Source organism: Lathamus discolor, chromosome Z (genome assembly GCF_037157495.1).
Source record: "Lathamus discolor isolate bLatDis1 chromosome Z, bLatDis1.hap1, whole genome shotgun sequence".
Taxonomy (NCBI): Eukaryota; Metazoa; Chordata; class Aves; order Psittaciformes; family Psittacidae; genus Lathamus; species Lathamus discolor.
The window spans coordinates 22,032,036-22,049,289 of record NC_088909.1 but is presented as its reverse complement, the minus strand read 5'-3'; the positions used below and the strand labels follow the sequence as shown (position 1 = coordinate 22,049,289).

Genomic DNA, 17,254 nt, shown 5'->3' with positions numbered 1-17,254 from the left:
GCCTGTGCACGGCCTTTTCCTCATCTTCTGTTTGCTGCTTAAATGTAGTTCAATACTCTGGCCTACCCTCGGGCAGCATGCCTGTAGAAACTAAAGAGGATCTGCCCCATGGTCCCTGGCTGCCCCTGCTTGTGAAATAATCTGTAATGAAAGGCCGTGAGGGTAAAAAGTGCATGTACATTACCGAATGCTACTGTGAGAGTCACAGAAACCAGCAGCTCTTCTTCTGCCATGGGCATGGTGCTAAAGGCACTGTGCTGAGATTGTTTCTCTCCCTGCAGGATTATTTCGACGAGCTTATCATCATCACAGAGAGGGAGAAGTTCTTTGTGCCTATCCGAGCCATAGGTGCCCGAGCCAGCCTGGACTTCCCTGAGCAGCTGAACTTCTCCGAGTGTCCAGTCAGGTTCAGCACCCAGAAAACTCTGCTGGTGCGCAACGTGGGGAAGCGGGAGGCTTGCTACAGCATCACCACTCTGAGGTAAAGGAGCTCATCCCTTGCGCAAAATGCTGTTGCGTGGTCATGGGCTTGTAAACTGTGAGAAAAAGGAGGCAGAGCATCTGAGGTGCTGGAGATGGGCAGGACACGTGGGGTTTGCCATTGCTTGCAGTGTTTTGAGAAAGCTCTGCAAGCAAGTTTGACACTGCAGTGGTGTCTGCAACGCAGCATCTTGCAGGTCTGATGCTGTTGGGTTGGAAGAGGCAAGGTAGGAAGGCAGCTTGACTGCTGAAGAAGGTGCTGTGTGGCAGAGGACAGTTCGAGGGGCTCAGGTCACGGATCCCAAACACAGCCTCAAGAAACAGGCAAGCAATGAGCTGGTGAGAGGCACCACCACAATAAATACCCAGTGAAGTCTAGCATCTATTTGCAAGGCGCTTGCCAACTACTCTACTGGGTAATAGAGCGTGTGTGGAGAGCTCCTTGACAAGGGTTTTAAGAGTTCCCGAACTTCGGCAATGAACTATTTCAGTCCCAAGTTGCAATAAAGAAATGGGAAGCATTAGGAAAGTTTTAAGTGAACTACACAAAAAAGCAGAATTCTGAGTAACTGGATTGCACGTGTGCAGAGGTGAAGAGCTGAGAACTGAGAACTGGGTGCAGAGTGTGGGGGGCTGGGGTCGTGTTATACCGCGGGATCTTCTGAGGTCTGGTTCTCTTTCAGCAGGGAGAGCCACCCGCTCTATTTCTGATCCTGGATGTTCTGGTTTTCTTGTACCGACTGTGGTTTGCTTGCTCCTTGCTTGCACAAGTGAGCTGAAGCGAACTAGACTGCAAACTTAACGGAGGGCCCGGGTCTCCCATACAGTCCTGATCTCTCTCTTTGTGTTGCAGCCCTTTCTCTGTGGATCCCTCCATTGGGACTCTTGGCGTTGGAGAAGCGATGGAAGTCACGGTGGAATTCCACCCACCAAAGACCGGTGTTTATACGAGTCCAATGATCGTTCACTATGACACAGGTAAGCGCGTGGTGCACCCTCCGTGTGTCCTTCGAACCAGAGCGGTGTCTGCGCTGTCTGTCATCATCTGGTGGCTTCATTGTCCTGTTGAATGCCTTCTGCAAGGTTCCTTCACGCTGAGTAGAGCAAAGCTCCCCTGCTGGCTGCCAGATATTCCTGTGCTGGAATATTTCAGCCTGTAACAACGCAGGCAGATCTTCCTGCGCACGGTGCACCGGGGGCGATGGCGAATATTCTGGGTGCTCCATTGCAGAAGAACTCACAGCAGGGAGCCTGACTGAAAAGGAGATGGCTTTTAACGTGCAAGAGAGCTCTCTGAAGAGCCTGCAACCTGTCCCCTAGAGCTCTCCTGACGGGTCATTGCTTTTCATCCCGATCTGTTGTGTTACAGTTCCTGGGAAGGCCTTTGAGGTAGAGACCCTCTTCTTGTGATGTGCTGCATGGGTACAGTTGGTGCTGTGCTGAGAGCTGGGCCATGCTGAGGACTTGTGACCAGGAGGAGCAGTAACTGTGGCAGCGGTAGCCATTAGGGTGCTCTGAGCTTTGCTGTAGCCTGGGAATGATTCTGTAGAAACCGCCTTGTTAGCAGCAGTTCTTTAGTGGTGAGGTTTATGAGCAAGCTGCTGCTAGGGCTGGCTGGAGTCAGTAATGTGAGGGCGCAATGATGCCTGAAGGTAGGTCGTGAACACCACCTTGGAGAAACACTTTGAAATGGCTGTGCTGCTGTGCGTGTTGCTCTGGTGCTGGAAGTAAGTCTCCAGCCTTCCAGAGGACACTTACCCTAGTGAAGGGACTCACTTCTCCGGTGGTGAAGTGGTAACAGCAGCACGTTTGACAAGGAAGAATGTGTGGGCAGTGGTGAGACACCTGGCTGTGACCGTAGCAGGAGCAAAAGAAGGAGTTGGCAGATGGATCCGAGGGCCCAGTAGCAGCCTGTTGAGTGCAGAGCTCAGCACCGAAGCTGCTCTGTAGTTTCCATTGTTGTTTCTGCCCTTCTCCATTTCATTTCAAATGCTCCCGCTTGGGTTCTGAGATCAGAGCTATGCCCAATATTTCAGGACCAGGAGATGAGGATGACACGACACTGGGGGTATCTCCTGCCTGCAGGAGACCCTGGGCAAGGCATGGCTGAGGTGGCGCTCCTCAGCGTCACTGAGTGACTTGGATGTAGAATTCCCTGTGACCTGAGTGGGATGGCAGCCCAAAGGGCACCCGGGCACATCTGAAAAGATACATCTCCCCGAACGTCCCCCAAAATAAGGTGCCTAAGGTGGTGCCAGGACATCCTCATGCTGTAGCATGTGCAGCTGTCAGGATATGCTAAGTGTCCTGATCCGGGGAACTGCTTATGCAGCTCAAAACTGCAGCTCTTTCTTCTGTTGCCTGCAGATTGCTCTGTTCCTTGTACTTCCGTCAGCAAGTGAGATGAGGCGAGACTTGCTTTTGCTTTGTTCCAGGTGAAGATGTTCACAAAAGCCTTTGTGGAACAGCCGTAAATGTCAACATCAGGCTTGACAAGAGCTCCTTGACAGTTGAGAAGACTTCTGTCACGCTGTCAAAGCTAAGCTCCCTGGTCATCCACAATCAGAGTGCCATCACGGCCCACTTCCAGTGGAAGCGTTTTGTTGATCAGGAAGAGGAGGAGCGGCAGAAGCTGAGGTTTGTTTGAGAGATTCGTCTCAGAAAGATAGATGCCCCAGGGGAAAACTAACACGGTCTCAGAGGGCTGTTGGGGCTTTTGAACGGATTAGGGCACGTAAACCCATGCACAGCGTGGAGCTTAACCCTTGCCATTGCAGTCCCAGCCGTGCTACAGCTGAGGATGATGTTCTGGGGAGAGAAGGTTGAGTGCAATCACTGGATTGCCTGAGAGGGCAAACTCACGTTTGGGAGCGGCAACCTATTGAGTTCAGAGATCCGTGCACTACGGAGGGTCCATGAGGCTGAGGAAGGTGTCAGCACTCGGTACCTGGGACTGCACTGAGCAGTAGCACTGAAGAGCTGCAGGTGGCACAGCTATTGTGATACTCAAGCAGTTTCTTCTTTGATAAGCTGGCAGGCTCCTTTTCCAGTCACAGGCAGGGTAGAGTGCTTGGTTGGCCCAGAAGGTGGAGGCCGTCCTGCCGTAGGCTGGGGAATTGCCTTTCAGTGTCCTGGTTTCTGGCCCAACGAGGTGTTTCTCGCCTTCCTCATAGGCTGGGCAGATGTGGAGGGCTCTGCGGGGAAGGGAGGGCAGCCAGGACTTGGAAGTGCTTTTGGGCTTCAGCAACCTGTGTTGTCGTGGTGGTGAGAGATGGGGCAGGTTCTTCCAAGGGTGTCTCTGGCGAAGCTTTGAAATTGCCATTTCAGGCAGCAGAGAAACACTCACAGCCTGGGGGGATGAACTGGAAATGACACTTTAAAGCTTATGTGACTTGGGCAATCCTTGTGCGACTTTTCAGGCTCAGATGGGTGCAGATATACGGGAGTTAGTCTGAACCCAGAGCTGATCAGGAAACTGCCTTGAACTGCAGCACTTTTCAAGGGCTTTGAGCACATCAAGTTCAGCGTAATTAGGTCAGAAATGCCTCAAAGGCCAGAACTGGTTTTCCACTGTTGTCTGTTTTTAATGACACAGTGTGTGAGTTCTGTGCAAACGCACTGAGTTAAAAGAAAATCTCGTGAGCTTGCCTTGATTCTTCCCTGGACCATTTCTTTAGCATCTCTCCCCACCTGCCTGTCTCGGACTGGACCCTGGGTGATCCTCTGTCCCCTCAGAAGCCACCAGCTTTCCCCAGAGTTCACTTCAACCTGATTTTTTACGTATGAGACTTGCTGTCGTGCCAGTCTCTGTCCTTGACTCTGAGCACGACGCTTGGTTCCTCCTTACTCGTAGTTTTGGGGATGGTCCAAGGCCACCGTCCTGCTGTCAGAGAAGCTTTTGAGACCTCAGAGGAGAGAGGGCCTTTTCCTGAGAGGAGGCAGTGCAGGCGCCTGTGTTGGGATGTGACCCCAAAAGACATGGCCCATTAGAAGGTGTCCCTCCTGCAGCGCTTTTGGGGATGTGATTCTGGCCTGCTGACGGAGCTTGAGTTGAGGGCTGCTCATGCCAGTGTGTGGAAGCCCTCCTCATGCACAGCATGTGCGCGAGGCTCAGTGTGTGTGCAGCAAGTAACGTCCTTGCCTGTTTCCCTTCTCTTTGCGTTTGGATTTAGCTGGGTGATGATCGTTCACACGGCGTTGCCTCGATTTGCTGCACGTGGAGCTTTCCCCTGGTCCCCCAGTGCTGTCACCCGCTGGTTCTTCATGGCCAGGGGACTGGAGCGTGAAGGGGGGACAGCAGTGTGCCAGCAAGGAGCAACCGCTCTGCAGCAGTGCTCCCCTTTCATCTCCCGCTTGTGATCTTTAAACACTAGATTGATTTCTGCTGCAGCCGCCGATAAAGGGAGAGGTTAAGTGCATCACAGCTCTGCAGTGGAGGCCAAAACGAGGGAAAAGATGAGGTGGTTCAAGATTCCACGTAGGGTTTGCATTCAGAGATGCTGGTCCTGACTTCTTTACTAGGTGATGCTGGGCAGAGTGCCTTCGTCTCTTGGCACCTCTGTTTTCATGCTCAGAAACCCATTTGTGTCACTGAAGTGATGGGATGCCCAAATCCGTTGCTTTGCTTTGGAAGTGCACCGGGATCCTCTGGTGAAAGGCAGTGCAGATACTGTCTCCTCACCCCTGTGGGTGCAAAAGGGAAGGGGAAAAGTGTGATGCTGGTAACGAGCAGCTGAAAGCCAGTTGCTTCTCCCCTCCCAATGCAGGAGGCTTTTTCTTGAGGGCTGCCAGCTTTAAGAAACCTCTTGTTAGCTCGTCAGTGAGGAGTAAAACTCCTTGCTGTGCTGGGAAGAACGGCAATGATGGGATCCATGTGGGAGCCTGTGTCTCAGGGTCAGCCCTGTGCTGAGCTGCTGCTCTTCCTCGCCGAGTGCTTTGCTGCTCGTGCACTGACACGACAGGCTTTGCACATCTGCTGCTTATTCAATTATCTGCTTGGTTCGTCTCTCCCATGGCACAGGCTGCAGAGGCAGGAAGAGGACAAGCTGGTTGATGTTCCTGCGGAGCACGGGCTGGTCCCCCCTCTCAGAGAACACCCTTCCCTTCCCATCTGCAGCTCCCAGAACCAGGGGACAGAGGTGCAGGGAGGCTCCATGCCTTTCTGCAGTGATATTTTCACCATTGTGCCCATGGTAAGTGATGGCTGAGAACCTCCCTTCCTGCTGCTCCTCCTCCTTCTCATCTCTGAAGGAGGTCCCTTGGCAGATCCCACATCAGCTGCTTGATGTGCCAAGAGAGGAGACATCCGGTTTCTGGTGAGGCTAGGGGCACTTGTTGCAAAAAGCATTTCTGAACAGCGGCAAGAGCCGACCCCAGGCTGGGCTCTGCTGCAAGGGCTGTGAATTAAGGGCACGTCATGAGTGTCCTCACAGTGTTCAGAGGTATCAGTTATTCTCCGTAAGGACACATTCCCACGTAGCGCGCGGGGGTGAAGAAAGGACACTGGTGCACTGTTAGTTCACATACTGACCTGCAGAATGCAATGGTCCTGGGTGGAAAGGAGGCCAAATTGAGCCCAAGCACAGCAATCCCTTCCTAAAACCTGGATTTATACCACATCTGAGACTCCCTTCCAGTGTCGTCTGTGAGCCTGGACACGAGGCTGGCAGGTTTAAACGGGCTTTTTGAGTTCTACTGCAGATAGGCAGAGAAAACTGCTCACTTTCCTGGTGATGCCAGCAAAAACCCCATGGCCTTCAATCAGCCAGAGCCTGCCTTCTGAGTATTTGCATGGTCTTGAGATGAAGAATGGCTGCTGTCTGAGCAGCGCAGCATCCCTTCTCATCTTGGAGTAAACCCTGGAATAATCCCAACCTCTTCTTTCTTTTACAGTGGGTGAAAGTAGTTTATTTTTTCTATTTTGTTTTCCGAGGAAGGGGCTGCTGTTCTCTTCTTGGTTGCTCCTGCAGCCCATGTAAGGCTGAGAGGTGCCTTTCCTTAAACCAGTTGCAGGAAGTGAGAGCCTATAGAAACCAGGGATGCCTCCTGAAATGTGTGGCAGGGCTTCCTGGGAATGTGCACCAGTGCCAGGATCCTCTGCGAGAGCAGCAGAGAGTTGCAGAAACTGGTAGCGTGGCCCAGACTTAAATCCGTGGGCAAGAGCTCAGTCTCTTCTGAGGGGAACAAAATGCCCCTTCCGGGTGCCAGTAAAGGCGAGGGACTTTGGAAGCTGCTGCTTCCAAGCTCTCCTATAAATGCTGTTGACAAGCGTTGCTTGCTCCTTGCTCTTTGCTGATGCTCTAAATAGAGGCTTCCAGGGCTGCAGTGGAAACAAGAATGTGATGTTTGAAGATAAATGGTTTGCTGTCACTTCTGTTTCAGGAGGGAGATGTCTTGCCCAATTCTTCCCTTGAAATCAGTGTGATCTTTCAGCCCAAAGAAGCCAGAGTCTACCAAGAGACAGTCTACTGTGACATCTCAGGTACAGCTCTTTCCTCCTGCTCCTGTTCCCACAGAGGAGGTAGAAACACTCTTCCAGCCCACTCGGACCTCATGTAGTTCTGGAGGGCTCAACAGGGCAGTGCTGGCACACGCCGCTGTCCCCGTGGTTCCCGGTGGTCTCCTGTCGGAGGCCAGGGCTCAGGATGCCTGGCTCTGCCTTCCTGATCCCAGAAGTGACCAAGCAGTGAAGGAATAAGCTTTCCCGCCATGGCTTTGCCAGCATTTGCAACACAGCTTTAGTGAAGGAGCACCAGGCCCCTGCAGACCAGTTACGTCCAAGATGAGTCTTTGTGGCGTGGCTCTCTCCTCCTTCTCGTGCTGCTCACTTTGTGTGCAGAGTAGGCTGGGATGGCAGTGAGAGCTCATCCAAAATTTGAGCCAGGATTCAGGCACCTTAGGCTGCTTCAGTGGCTGAGAGCAGCCTTCAGACTGAAGATCTTGTGCTCTGTCATCTCTAGCAAATTTAAGGGAAAGGACCCACCTTGGAGTTTAGCTGTAAGCCTTGAGGTCTCGGTTGCCTTTGCACCAAGGGATGTGCACGTTAGCAGTACATTTATGGCTTATGTGATCTGCTCAGTGGGAAGGCTGGTTTTCCATGACTGGAGAGAGCGCCTTCATCGGGGACTGGAGAGATAAGACAAGGGCTGATGGGTTCGAGCTTAAACAGGGGAGATTTAGTTTAGATGTACAGAAGAAATTCTTTCCTGTGAGAGTGGTGAGGCACTGGAAGAGGCTGCCCAAGGAAGTTGCTCCACCCGTGGCAATGTTCAAGTTCAGGCTGGACGGGACTTGAAGCAAGCTGCTCTAGTGGAAGGTGTCCCTGTCCATGGCAAGGGGTTGGAACTGGATGATCTTAAGGTCCTTTCCAACGCAAACCATTCTGTGGTTCTCTGAGACACCGGCCCAGGGGGTTGGTTAGAAATGAGAAAGCAGCCCCAAGGCGTATGTCCTGAGGGACGAGATGGGTCCCGTATCTTCTCCTGGAGCATCTAGAGCTGGTTCCATCCAGCCCAGGGACCGGCAGCAGCACTGAGACAACCTGGAAAGTGCCGGGTAGCAGAGGAAATTGCACTCACAGAGATTTCCCTCCACAGGCTGTGAGACCAGGCTGCCCCTGTGCATCAGCGGGGAAGGCGTCGGGCCCCAGGTCCAACTCAGCTGTGACCAGCTGAGCATCGGGGAGGTGACTGTTGGCTCAAGCCACAGCTACAGGGTGAGCAGGACGGGGCGCAGGGCATGGGGTGGATCCGGATGGCTCCCGGGCAGCAGCGAGCCTCGTGGAGCTGTGGGATGGGTCTGAATCAACTTGGTGGTGCTGAGCAGGCGCTTGGCACTGCAGGTCAAGTGGAGTGCTCTGTGTCAGGGGAATAAGCCCAGAGTGGCTCTGTTTGTGTGAAGTTATCCCCGCTTTGCATGGAAAAAAACCCCGAGGCAGAACTCGTCCTGTTGTATTTGGCAGCAGCGCTCAGCATCTTCTGCCTTTTACAGATGTTAATTGCTAAACTAGAAAAGAAGTGAGCCTTCTGTAAGCAAAGAGGATTCCTCATGTATTTCCATGTTGCCTTCTCGCTGCTGCTGCAGGTGTTCCTGCTCAACAGAGGAGTTACTGAGACGCCCTTCAGCGTGGTCTCTCCGGAGAGAGCTCTGGGCTCCTGCTTCACCTTTGGCCCCCGGGAGGGCATGCTTTTGCCTTTTGATCATCAGGCCATCTGGATCTCCTTCAATGCCAGTGTCGTGGGGCAGTTCACAGAGGAATTCCAGTTCAATGTGAAGGGATCCCCTGAGCCTCTGACGCTGACTGTGAGGTGAGGAGGGTTCTAGGAGCTTGGCGGCCACATTTGTAGCTCTCTCTGGGTAGTCATCTCCCACCTGCCTCATTTGCTGATGGAGCAGAGAAAGAAAAGGCTTGTCTGAGGTCTTGATCTTGGCTCTCATCCTGGCATCCCCACACTAGGAGCCCACACTAACCTTGACTCCAGTTTGACGCTGACTCCTTGCGACCGCAGCAGCAAATGAAGTGGAATTGTCAGCAAGAGGGAGCCATGGAATAGGTTGGGTTGAACACACCATTTGCTGTGGTCCTTGATTTTGAGCTGAGAGGCAGAGCTGGCATTGGTTGGCATCAACCATGAAATAAATTAATGGGTGCTGTGCAGCTTCACGTGGTGATTCAGGTGGATGTTGGTGAGTCCTGGAGTTTGGAGCCTTCAAGTCTGCTGAATTTAAGGGCGGGTGAGGAGATGCGGTGTGTTCAGGTTCCGTTATGCCTGCAACTACTTGAAAGGAGGATGGAGCCAGGAGGTGGCTGGTCTCTTTTCCCAAGTAACAAGGGAAAGGACAAGAGGAAACGGCCTCAGTGTGTGCAGGGCTGATTTAGACTTGATGTTAGGAACAGTTTCTCCCCGAAAGGGTGGTCAGGCATTAGAAGAGGCTGCCCCGGGCAGTGGTGGAGTCACCATCCCTGGAAGTGTTCCCAAACCGTGTAGACGAGGCCCTTAGTGACATGGATTAGTGGTGGGCTTGGCAGCGCTGGGGTGACAGTTGGACTTGATGATCTTAAAGGTCTTTTCCAGCGTAGATGATTTGACGATTCTGTGTTGGGTGGTTTAAGACGTGTTGCTCTTGGATGGGTCAGCTGGTGCCCTGGTGGTTGGCTGATGTTTTCCTCCAAGATTCAACTGTCCGCTCTGTTGAGCTGTTGCGGCTCTTGTCAAGGGATGTTTGGGGCTCCCCCGGCTTCGTGTCTCAAAGTCCTGCCCCCATAATGATTGCGTGGATCAAGATCTTCTGAGCAAGGTGTTCCTGTACTCCATGGGAAGAGCGGTTCCAGCTAAGAAATGCCAAAGCAGGAAAGCTGTGGCTGGGAAGGGTAGTTACATTGAGTGTGCTTTACTGGGGACACCCCTGTGTCCAACACATTACAGATGGGGAAACTGAGGCACGCAGCCATCACTTGTTTGGTGCCTTCCTCAGGCCATCAACAACTTGGGGGCATACCCTGCATGACACTGTGCCCCAAGCCCCACAAGCAGCTATGGGCTGCTGACCGCTTTGCTTTGGCTGCCTCCCGTCCACCTGGATGCTGTGCTGAGCATGAGGGTGAGGGCTTGATTTGAAACCCCCTGAGGTTCTCAGGCCGGCTTTTACCCACTGGAACGGTAAGGAAAGCTGAAGGCTTTGCAGTTCTCTTTAACCGAGGCCATGTCTCCTCTGCCTTTGTCCTCACAGTGGCTGTGTCACTGGGCCGGCGTTTCATTTCAATGTATCGTCCCTCCGCTTCGGTGAAGTCTCCTTTGGTGAGTGTGCCCTGGGCTTGGGCTGCAGGGTGGGAGGTCTGAGCCTTACCCAGATGGAGCACTTGTCCAGGACAGCATTGTCACTTGTGTTCCTCCATAGCCACCTTCAGCATGTCAAAACCAGGACTGCCAGCTGCTAGGCAGTATTTTGCCATCATGAGATCAAACAGAACCAGACAGAATGGCACAGAGCCAATTGAATGGTTCAAATAGAACGGAAGGAGTAGAAAGTCAGTGTTCTCTGGTGTCCCTCACAGTCAGTCCAGCCCCAATCTGCCAGTCCTCAGCAACAGAATGACTGTGAAAGTCTTTCTTGTCCGCGGCCAACTGGAGAAGGGAGTTGAAGGCAAGTTGTAGGTGCCCTGGGTGAATTTTGCTGTTGTGAGGCAAGGGCACCATTTACCCACCTGACCGTTAGCGTGAGAAATCAATTAGTGCTGTGAGGCCAACTCGTTGTCAGCTCCCAGGTAACATGGCCAAGCAGTAGCTCCGCATTGGGCACCCATGTCTTCAGACATGGGCTCCTCCTTCCCCACCAAAAGCCCAGCTCTGCTGACAGAGCTGGCGGCTGTGCACCCAGAGCTTCTCCACTGAGATGCAGATTCTGGTTCTCCACCTCAGTCTCGCAAAGGACTTCTCACTGAGATGGTCTCAAGTTTAAACGTGAACTCAACCCCCCAGATCAGCTGCGATTGTCTCAGTGGCTTCCATTATGGAAAGCAAGTACCAAAGCTGAAGCCATGTCAGCCTTTGTGGGGTAATGAAAGGCGGTGTGCAGCATGGCCGTTTGTCCCCGCTCCTTCGGGAGGGTGAGACGCAGGTCCTGCTTGTTCTTGAGCAAGCATCAGGTTTGCCTCCAGTGAAGTGGGCCGTGAGCTGCCACAGGCTCGGTCTCGATTGTCCCAAACCAGGAGATGCACCGAGGTTCCTGTCTGGAGAAACTGCTTCAGAGTGCTCTGCATCATGCTGTGGCTGCCAATTTCATCTTTCCTTTCCTTTCCTGGATCATCTCTTCGATGACAGCATACTGCTTTTGTCTCTCGAAAACTGTGGGAGTGTTTGTGGAGTTCACAGGGACTTTTCTGGACTGACTTTTGAGAGTAAATGTTCTGGATGCACCGTCACGGTTGAGAAGGAATTGGTGCTGGTCTGGGGGAGGTGAGAGCTCCTCACAGTTAGAGACACCTGTGTCAGAGTGGCATTTCTGTGTGACAAGCGTAAAAGGGACCGTAATTGACGACGACTTCCCCACAGAGCTTCTCAATCAGCTGTAATTGCCATTGAAAGGAGGCAAACTCCAAGCGCAGTTTTATCAGCGCAGGATGTCCACCCCAGGAATCACGGGATAATAAACTCCTGTTGTGTCCTTTTCCCAGGCTTTCCTCGCACCCTGTGCTGCCGCCTCACTAACACTTCCTCGGTGCCCTTCAACTTCAACCTTCGCATTCCTGGGGACGGCTCGGGAGCACCCAGCGTGACCAGTTTTGCTCAGGTGTCAGACAGCACTGGTCCGTCGTGGAGAAAGCGAGCCCCAGGTGCCAAGAAGCCAGCTGAATTTACTATCAGGCCCTGCACAGGGACCATCTGCGCCAAGGGACACTTGGATATCCAGGTACGCGAAGAGTCCAGCCCTGTGTGCTTCAGAGGTGGAGCTGGAGCTTCGGTGGCGTTGAGGGGGCTTTAGCACTGCTGGCTCTGAGCATCCTGCGAGTGAGAGTTGGGCACTAGTGTTGGGCTCTACATCTGCCCTGGCAACGCAAAGCGCATTCGGTAATTCAGGTATTGTCCAAAGACTTCTGTTACTGCCAGAGACTGTGCCCTACACATGAACCAGCAGAAGAATTAAAGGCAAACATCACAGAATCCTAGCCTGTTTTGGGTTGGAAGGGACCTTACAGCTCATCCAGTTCCAGCCCCCTGCCATGGGCAGGGACACCTTTTACCAGACGAGGCTGCTCCAAGCCACATCCAAACTGGCCTTGAACACCGCCAGGGATGGGGCAGCCGCAGCTTCTCTGGGCAGCCGGTGCCAGGGCCTCAGCACCCGCACAGGGAAGAACTTCTTCCTGATACCTCATCTTCCTCATATCTACTAAATCCTCCCTTTCCTTGCTGTGGAAGGAGATGTGGAGGGCACTGCATATGGCCGATGGGTTTTGGGAGTGATGAAGTATTTGATGCTCTTGTCTTCCAGGTCACCCTGTGCTCCAACACCGTGAAGAGATACAAGCTGGCCCTGGTGGTTGATGTGGATGGTGTTGGCAGAGAGGTGTTATCACTGCCCGTCAGAGCCAGGTACCAATGCTTCCCTTGCAGCCCCTCTTCTTTCCCTATGCATCTGCCAGAAGCAAGTGGTGCTGCCTTGCGTAGAGCTGGCTGGCTCCAGCTCCAAACAAGGAGCATTGCTCAATGAGCTAGTTCTGCCCAGCTAGACAGGAGAACAGCAGCGCATGGAAAGCAGTCCATGATGAGCAGCACTTGTGCTCAGCCACAGGCACGGCCCAGGGCCTTCTCCTACAGGAAACTGTGATTATATTCCTTATCGGCCTGCTCTGGGGGCTTGAGGTGTAATGTTTCCAAAGGGCCGCCTCTCCTCCTTCCTGCAAGTGTTGGACTTGTGCTGGGTTGTGGCCAGGATCCAGGACTGGTTTAGGCCACAGCAAGCAGCTGCTGCAAGCTGTTGTCTGCCTCAGTTAAGGAGGGGCCGTGCAGACGGGCAAGGGGCTTAGGGCAGGACTGGTGAGGGAAAAGTAAAGGCGAGATCTTGTGACAGACAAAGTAGTCCTTGGTGTGGAAGGTGAGCTCAGGTTTTTGTGCTTCCGTCTGGCTCTGCTGAGCATTGATGTTCTCGGAGTTAAGCGCAAAGCTGTTCTTGCTTCAGCCACATTCAGGCCTGTTGTGCTGCGGTGGGCGTCAGTTCAACGGCAAGAGGGATGCATTTCACCGGTGCTGTTCCCTCTCCCGGGCAGAGTTGTGCAGTCAGTGCCTGGGCTGCAGTTGTGTAGAACAAGTGCAAATGGGAGCAGCTGGCGTGCGGACCCGTGGGGAAAGGACCAAGGCAGCCACAGGGCCTGGGAGAGGGTTATCGCTCACGGCGCAGGGCAGGTGGTGGCCTGCACCCTGCGTTGCTGGGGTAAAGGGCTGGATTTCAGGCAGGGACACAGCGGTGTTTTCCCTGAGACACTGGAGTCTGGTGTTCCTGGAGCCTTGGCGAGCGCTGCTCCTCGGTGGGAAAGCTCCCTCAGAGCTCACACCTCGCTGGGGCCATTGAGAGGGTCCTTGCGAGCCTCCTGGGGCAAAGGAGGGGCAAAGCTGACCTGGGACAGGGCACCGTGCTCTGCCTGGGCACTGAGCAGCTTTTGTGATGCTGAGACTCAGGGTCTGCCCCTCTTTTGCAAGAGGTTGTTGGGTAAAAAGAGGTTGAAGGCTGTTTCTCACTGTAGGTGTATCAAATGTCTATTTGACAGTGACAAATGGGTCGTGCTCCATTTGGTGCTCATTGAGAAGTAAACAAGTAAGCAACGCTGTGTCAGAATCTAATTCCCTTTTGCTCATCTCTCTGCCTAGATGTGTAATTCCCCCGCTGCGAGTGCTCCACCCGGCTCTGACCTTTGGACGATGCTCTCTCAAAGTCCCTTACCAGCAGATGCTGACCCTTGTGAACGACAGCAACCTTCCAGGCTGCTACTGGGCTCTTCCTCAGGTTTGGCATCGCATCCGCCTCCTGCCTCCAATGTCGCCTAGGGGTTTGTTAGGGAAAAACCGGGTTTGGTTAAGATGTTGCTGGTTTGTATTCAACCCTAAAGGTTTGCTGGGAACAGGAAGCTACCTGAATATCAACTCCAGGAAGCAGCTTAAACTCTCCAGGAAGCAGATTATATTCTAGTCTTCGGGATGCTTTCAATGCGGGAGAACTTGTAGGGTTGTGAAAAGCTGCTGCAAGGAGGCTGCCAGCACGGGACGGGGGGTTGTGGAGGCAGCAGCTGTTGGCCCCCCTCAGGATGCTGAACCCATACATGTCTTGCATCTTGAGTTGTGCCTTTCTGCTTTCTCCTAGGCATTTTTAGACACGTGTGTGAGTTGGCGTTGTGGTAGATGTTAAAGAGTTGAAAGTTTCCTCAAAGGTCAGTCTGAAGCCGTGTTTGGTTCTGTCCCTTATAGGAGAACAAGGATGCTGCTGCTGTGTGGTACTCCAGCCCTGAGCCCCGTGGGATTATCCAGCCTCAGAGCTCGGTGGAGATCCCGTTCACACTGGAAGTCCAGGTGACGGGAAAGCAGGACACCATTGCTCGTGTTGCGGTGTTTGGGAGTAGAGAATCCCCACTGGTGAGTGCTGGGGCAGACGTGTGCCTTTGTGCCTCTCATCTTGGTGGGATGTAGAGCGTACAGGGGTTCTTCCAGGGAAAATGATCTATGGCTGTTGTCTACAAGGAAAGAAGGCATGCGTGGCATAAGCAACACTAATGCCTGGAGAAGACATGGGACTGAGTGACCCTGTGCCCGGTCAATCCATCCTCAAGGCGCTGCGCTCGTGCTCGGCTGCTGCTCGCAGCCCGCAAATGCTGGTCAAAACCTGGCTGGGTGTTGCCTGCACAAATGGGAGTTTCTGGGTGTCATTTCCTCTAGGTCTGCCATATGGCTTGAGTGCAGCTTCGGGAGCTGGTAGCCACATCCAAGCTGGCCTTGAACAGTGCCACGGATGGGGCAGCCATAGCTCCTCTGGGCAGCCTGTGCCAGCCATAGCTCCTCTTGGCAACCTGTGCCAGAGCCTCACCACCCCTCACAGGGAAGAGCTTCTTCCCAGGATCCCGTATTGATCACCACCCCCCCCCCCCCCGTCAATTTAGAGCCGTCCTTCCCTGTTCTGTCCCCGCAGGCCCTTATCCAAAGCCCCTCTCAAGGTTTCTTGTTGGCCCCTTTAGGCACTGGAAGGTGCTTTAAGGTCTCCCCAGAGCCCTCCCTTCTTCAGGCTCTACAAGCCTGGTTAAGGCTTGGGGTGTTTGGAGCTGGGGAAATCCCGCCAGACTGGATAAATTCTCATTGGTTTTAGTGATGTGAGAAGGGGGTTTAGCAAAAGGATCCACATTCCTCCTCCGCTAGTTTGTGCCCCTTCTGCAGGAACAAACTTTTGGGTCTCAGGCTGTCAGCAGAAAAAAATACTGCTCGAATGATGCAATTAATAATGAATGTCTTGGTGCAATAAAGAAGTAATACCAGGAATGCACACAAGCACAAATGAGAGGCAACTAACTTGCATGATCTCTGCTGAGAAGAGCTTTGCTTCCAGCCTCTACTGGTTTTCACAGGAGAAGCTTTGGGAAGGTTGAAGAAGTTCCTGTGCAGTGTGGCTGTGCAGCCGCAGCAATCAGGGAGGGTGGTTTATGGCATGATGGAGCAGTACAAGGAGCAGGCGTAGGCACAGAGTAGCGGATGGAGAGCTGACAGCATGGAGGAGGTGTGAAAAGCATGTGTGGGAGATGGGGGTTCTGTATCCCCTCATAATGGGATCTTGTGGCTTTCAGATCCGCAGGGACCACTCCAGGTGCCACCTTTGCTCCAGCCTTCCTGTTTCAGCCTCACAACCCTGACAGCTTCAAACAGTCAGAATTCCCTCAGCCTACGAGCACCCTTAGAGCTGTCCAGTCATTCTAAACCTTCCCTGTTGTTTTTTTCTCTTTCCTGCCTGCCTCCTGGAGCAGGAAATCCATTTATTGAGCACTGGAGAAGGACCAGTTGTCCACGTGCACCCAAGTGAGATAAATTTTGGCAGCATCCAAGTTCTACAAGATGCTTCCCGGACCCTCCACCTCTCCAATCAGTCTGTCATCCCCGCATCCTTCTCGGCAAAGATGGTAAGTGTCGCTGGGGCTGTTTTCCAGAGCAAGTGAGTGGCCCATAGCAGCCTGTGACTGGAGCTCTTATTTCTATGCAACATTTCCATGTCACTGAGATGTGTCTGAGAGAGAAAGCCAAATGGTCCATCCGAGTGCAGCAAGAGGAGCCTGGCTCCGGGGGCACTTGTAGCTGGGGCACCCGTCAGTAAAATAGAGCTTGCAGAGATGTTTGAGCAGAAAGGAGTTCATTTCTGCAAGTTCTCCCTTTATTTTGTGGAAGGTGTTTAGCTGTGAGAGTCTTTGTTTTTGGAACTGAGAGGTCTGTCCTCAAGGCGCTTACGGTGAAGTGGGTTTCACACCTCCACGGGGGTCAAACCAGCTGGGTTGTTGCCCAGAAGCAGACTTGTAAGGGTTGTGTACCTGCAGAGCCTGTGTGCTCTGTAACATTGTAGAGCATGTGGCTGCAGAAAGAGGCTGTTTGATTCCTGGAGGCGGCACGGTGGAACAGGCTGCGGAGCAGAAGGAGGTTGTGGGGTCTTCTGACAGGGGCTGATGCAGCCAGGAAGGGCTCGTGTGCTGGGTCTGGGGGGTGCTCCCCACCGGAGGGGCGTCTGTGAGGGGCTTGAGAGGAGGTTTGTTCTTCTGCAGGCTGGGTTGTTGAAGTTCTGGAGCCGCTTCACGCAGGCCTGTGGCTGGGGACTTGGTTGTGTCTGCGCATGAGGCATCCAGCAGGGTGTGAGAGCACAGGCTCAGCCCCCTGGGCAAGGAGGAGGGGGCTGAATTTCCCTCCTGCTGCTTTTCCAGGCGTTTGGGGGTTAAATAGAACCTCAAAGTGGGGGATTCGCAGGCAGCTTGCTTTGTCTGCACCATAAAAATCTGCTTTTGACCTCTGCAAAGAGCAAGCACCTCAGTGCCCTCAGCAGCTGCCTCCTTCAGTGCCCTTTCTTACTTGCTGGTAAGCAAAGCAATTGTTACTCTGCTCGTCAGGGGAAAGCAAACATGTCCTGTTGCGCTGTGCCTATTGGCAACTGAATTACAGAGGGTTAGAAGTCTTCAAGACAGCTGTGCTTCTAGAAGCAAGCTGAGAGCTTTTCCCAAAGGCAAAGCAGGAGCAGTTTGGTTCTTAAATGTTGTGCTTGGCAG

The 17,254-nt window shown here is 53.2% G+C and overlaps 1 protein-coding gene across 1 annotated transcript in view; it reads left to right on the top strand.

The window, feature by feature from the left end:
• The window catches only part of LOC136005846 (hydrocephalus-inducing protein homolog), a 62,651-nt gene that overhangs the window by 20,924 nt on the left and 24,473 nt on the right, over positions 1–17,254 (top strand). The window contains exons 13-25 of the mRNA XM_065663740.1: positions 282–481; positions 1,334–1,458; positions 2,517–2,548; positions 6,862–6,961; positions 8,076–8,194; positions 8,563–8,786; positions 10,002–10,080; positions 10,217–10,277; positions 11,654–11,889; positions 12,472–12,572; positions 13,845–13,848; positions 14,439–14,603; positions 15,977–16,129. Coding sequence (XP_065519812.1) covers positions 282–481; positions 1,334–1,458; positions 2,517–2,548; positions 6,862–6,961; positions 8,076–8,194; positions 8,563–8,786; positions 10,002–10,080; positions 10,217–10,277; positions 11,654–11,889; positions 12,472–12,572; positions 13,845–13,848; positions 14,439–14,603; positions 15,977–16,129 — 1,599 coding nt within the window. The remainder of the gene's footprint in view (positions 1–281; positions 482–1,333; positions 1,459–2,516; positions 2,549–6,861; positions 6,962–8,075; positions 8,195–8,562; positions 8,787–10,001; positions 10,081–10,216; positions 10,278–11,653; positions 11,890–12,471; positions 12,573–13,844; positions 13,849–14,438; positions 14,604–15,976; positions 16,130–17,254) is intronic.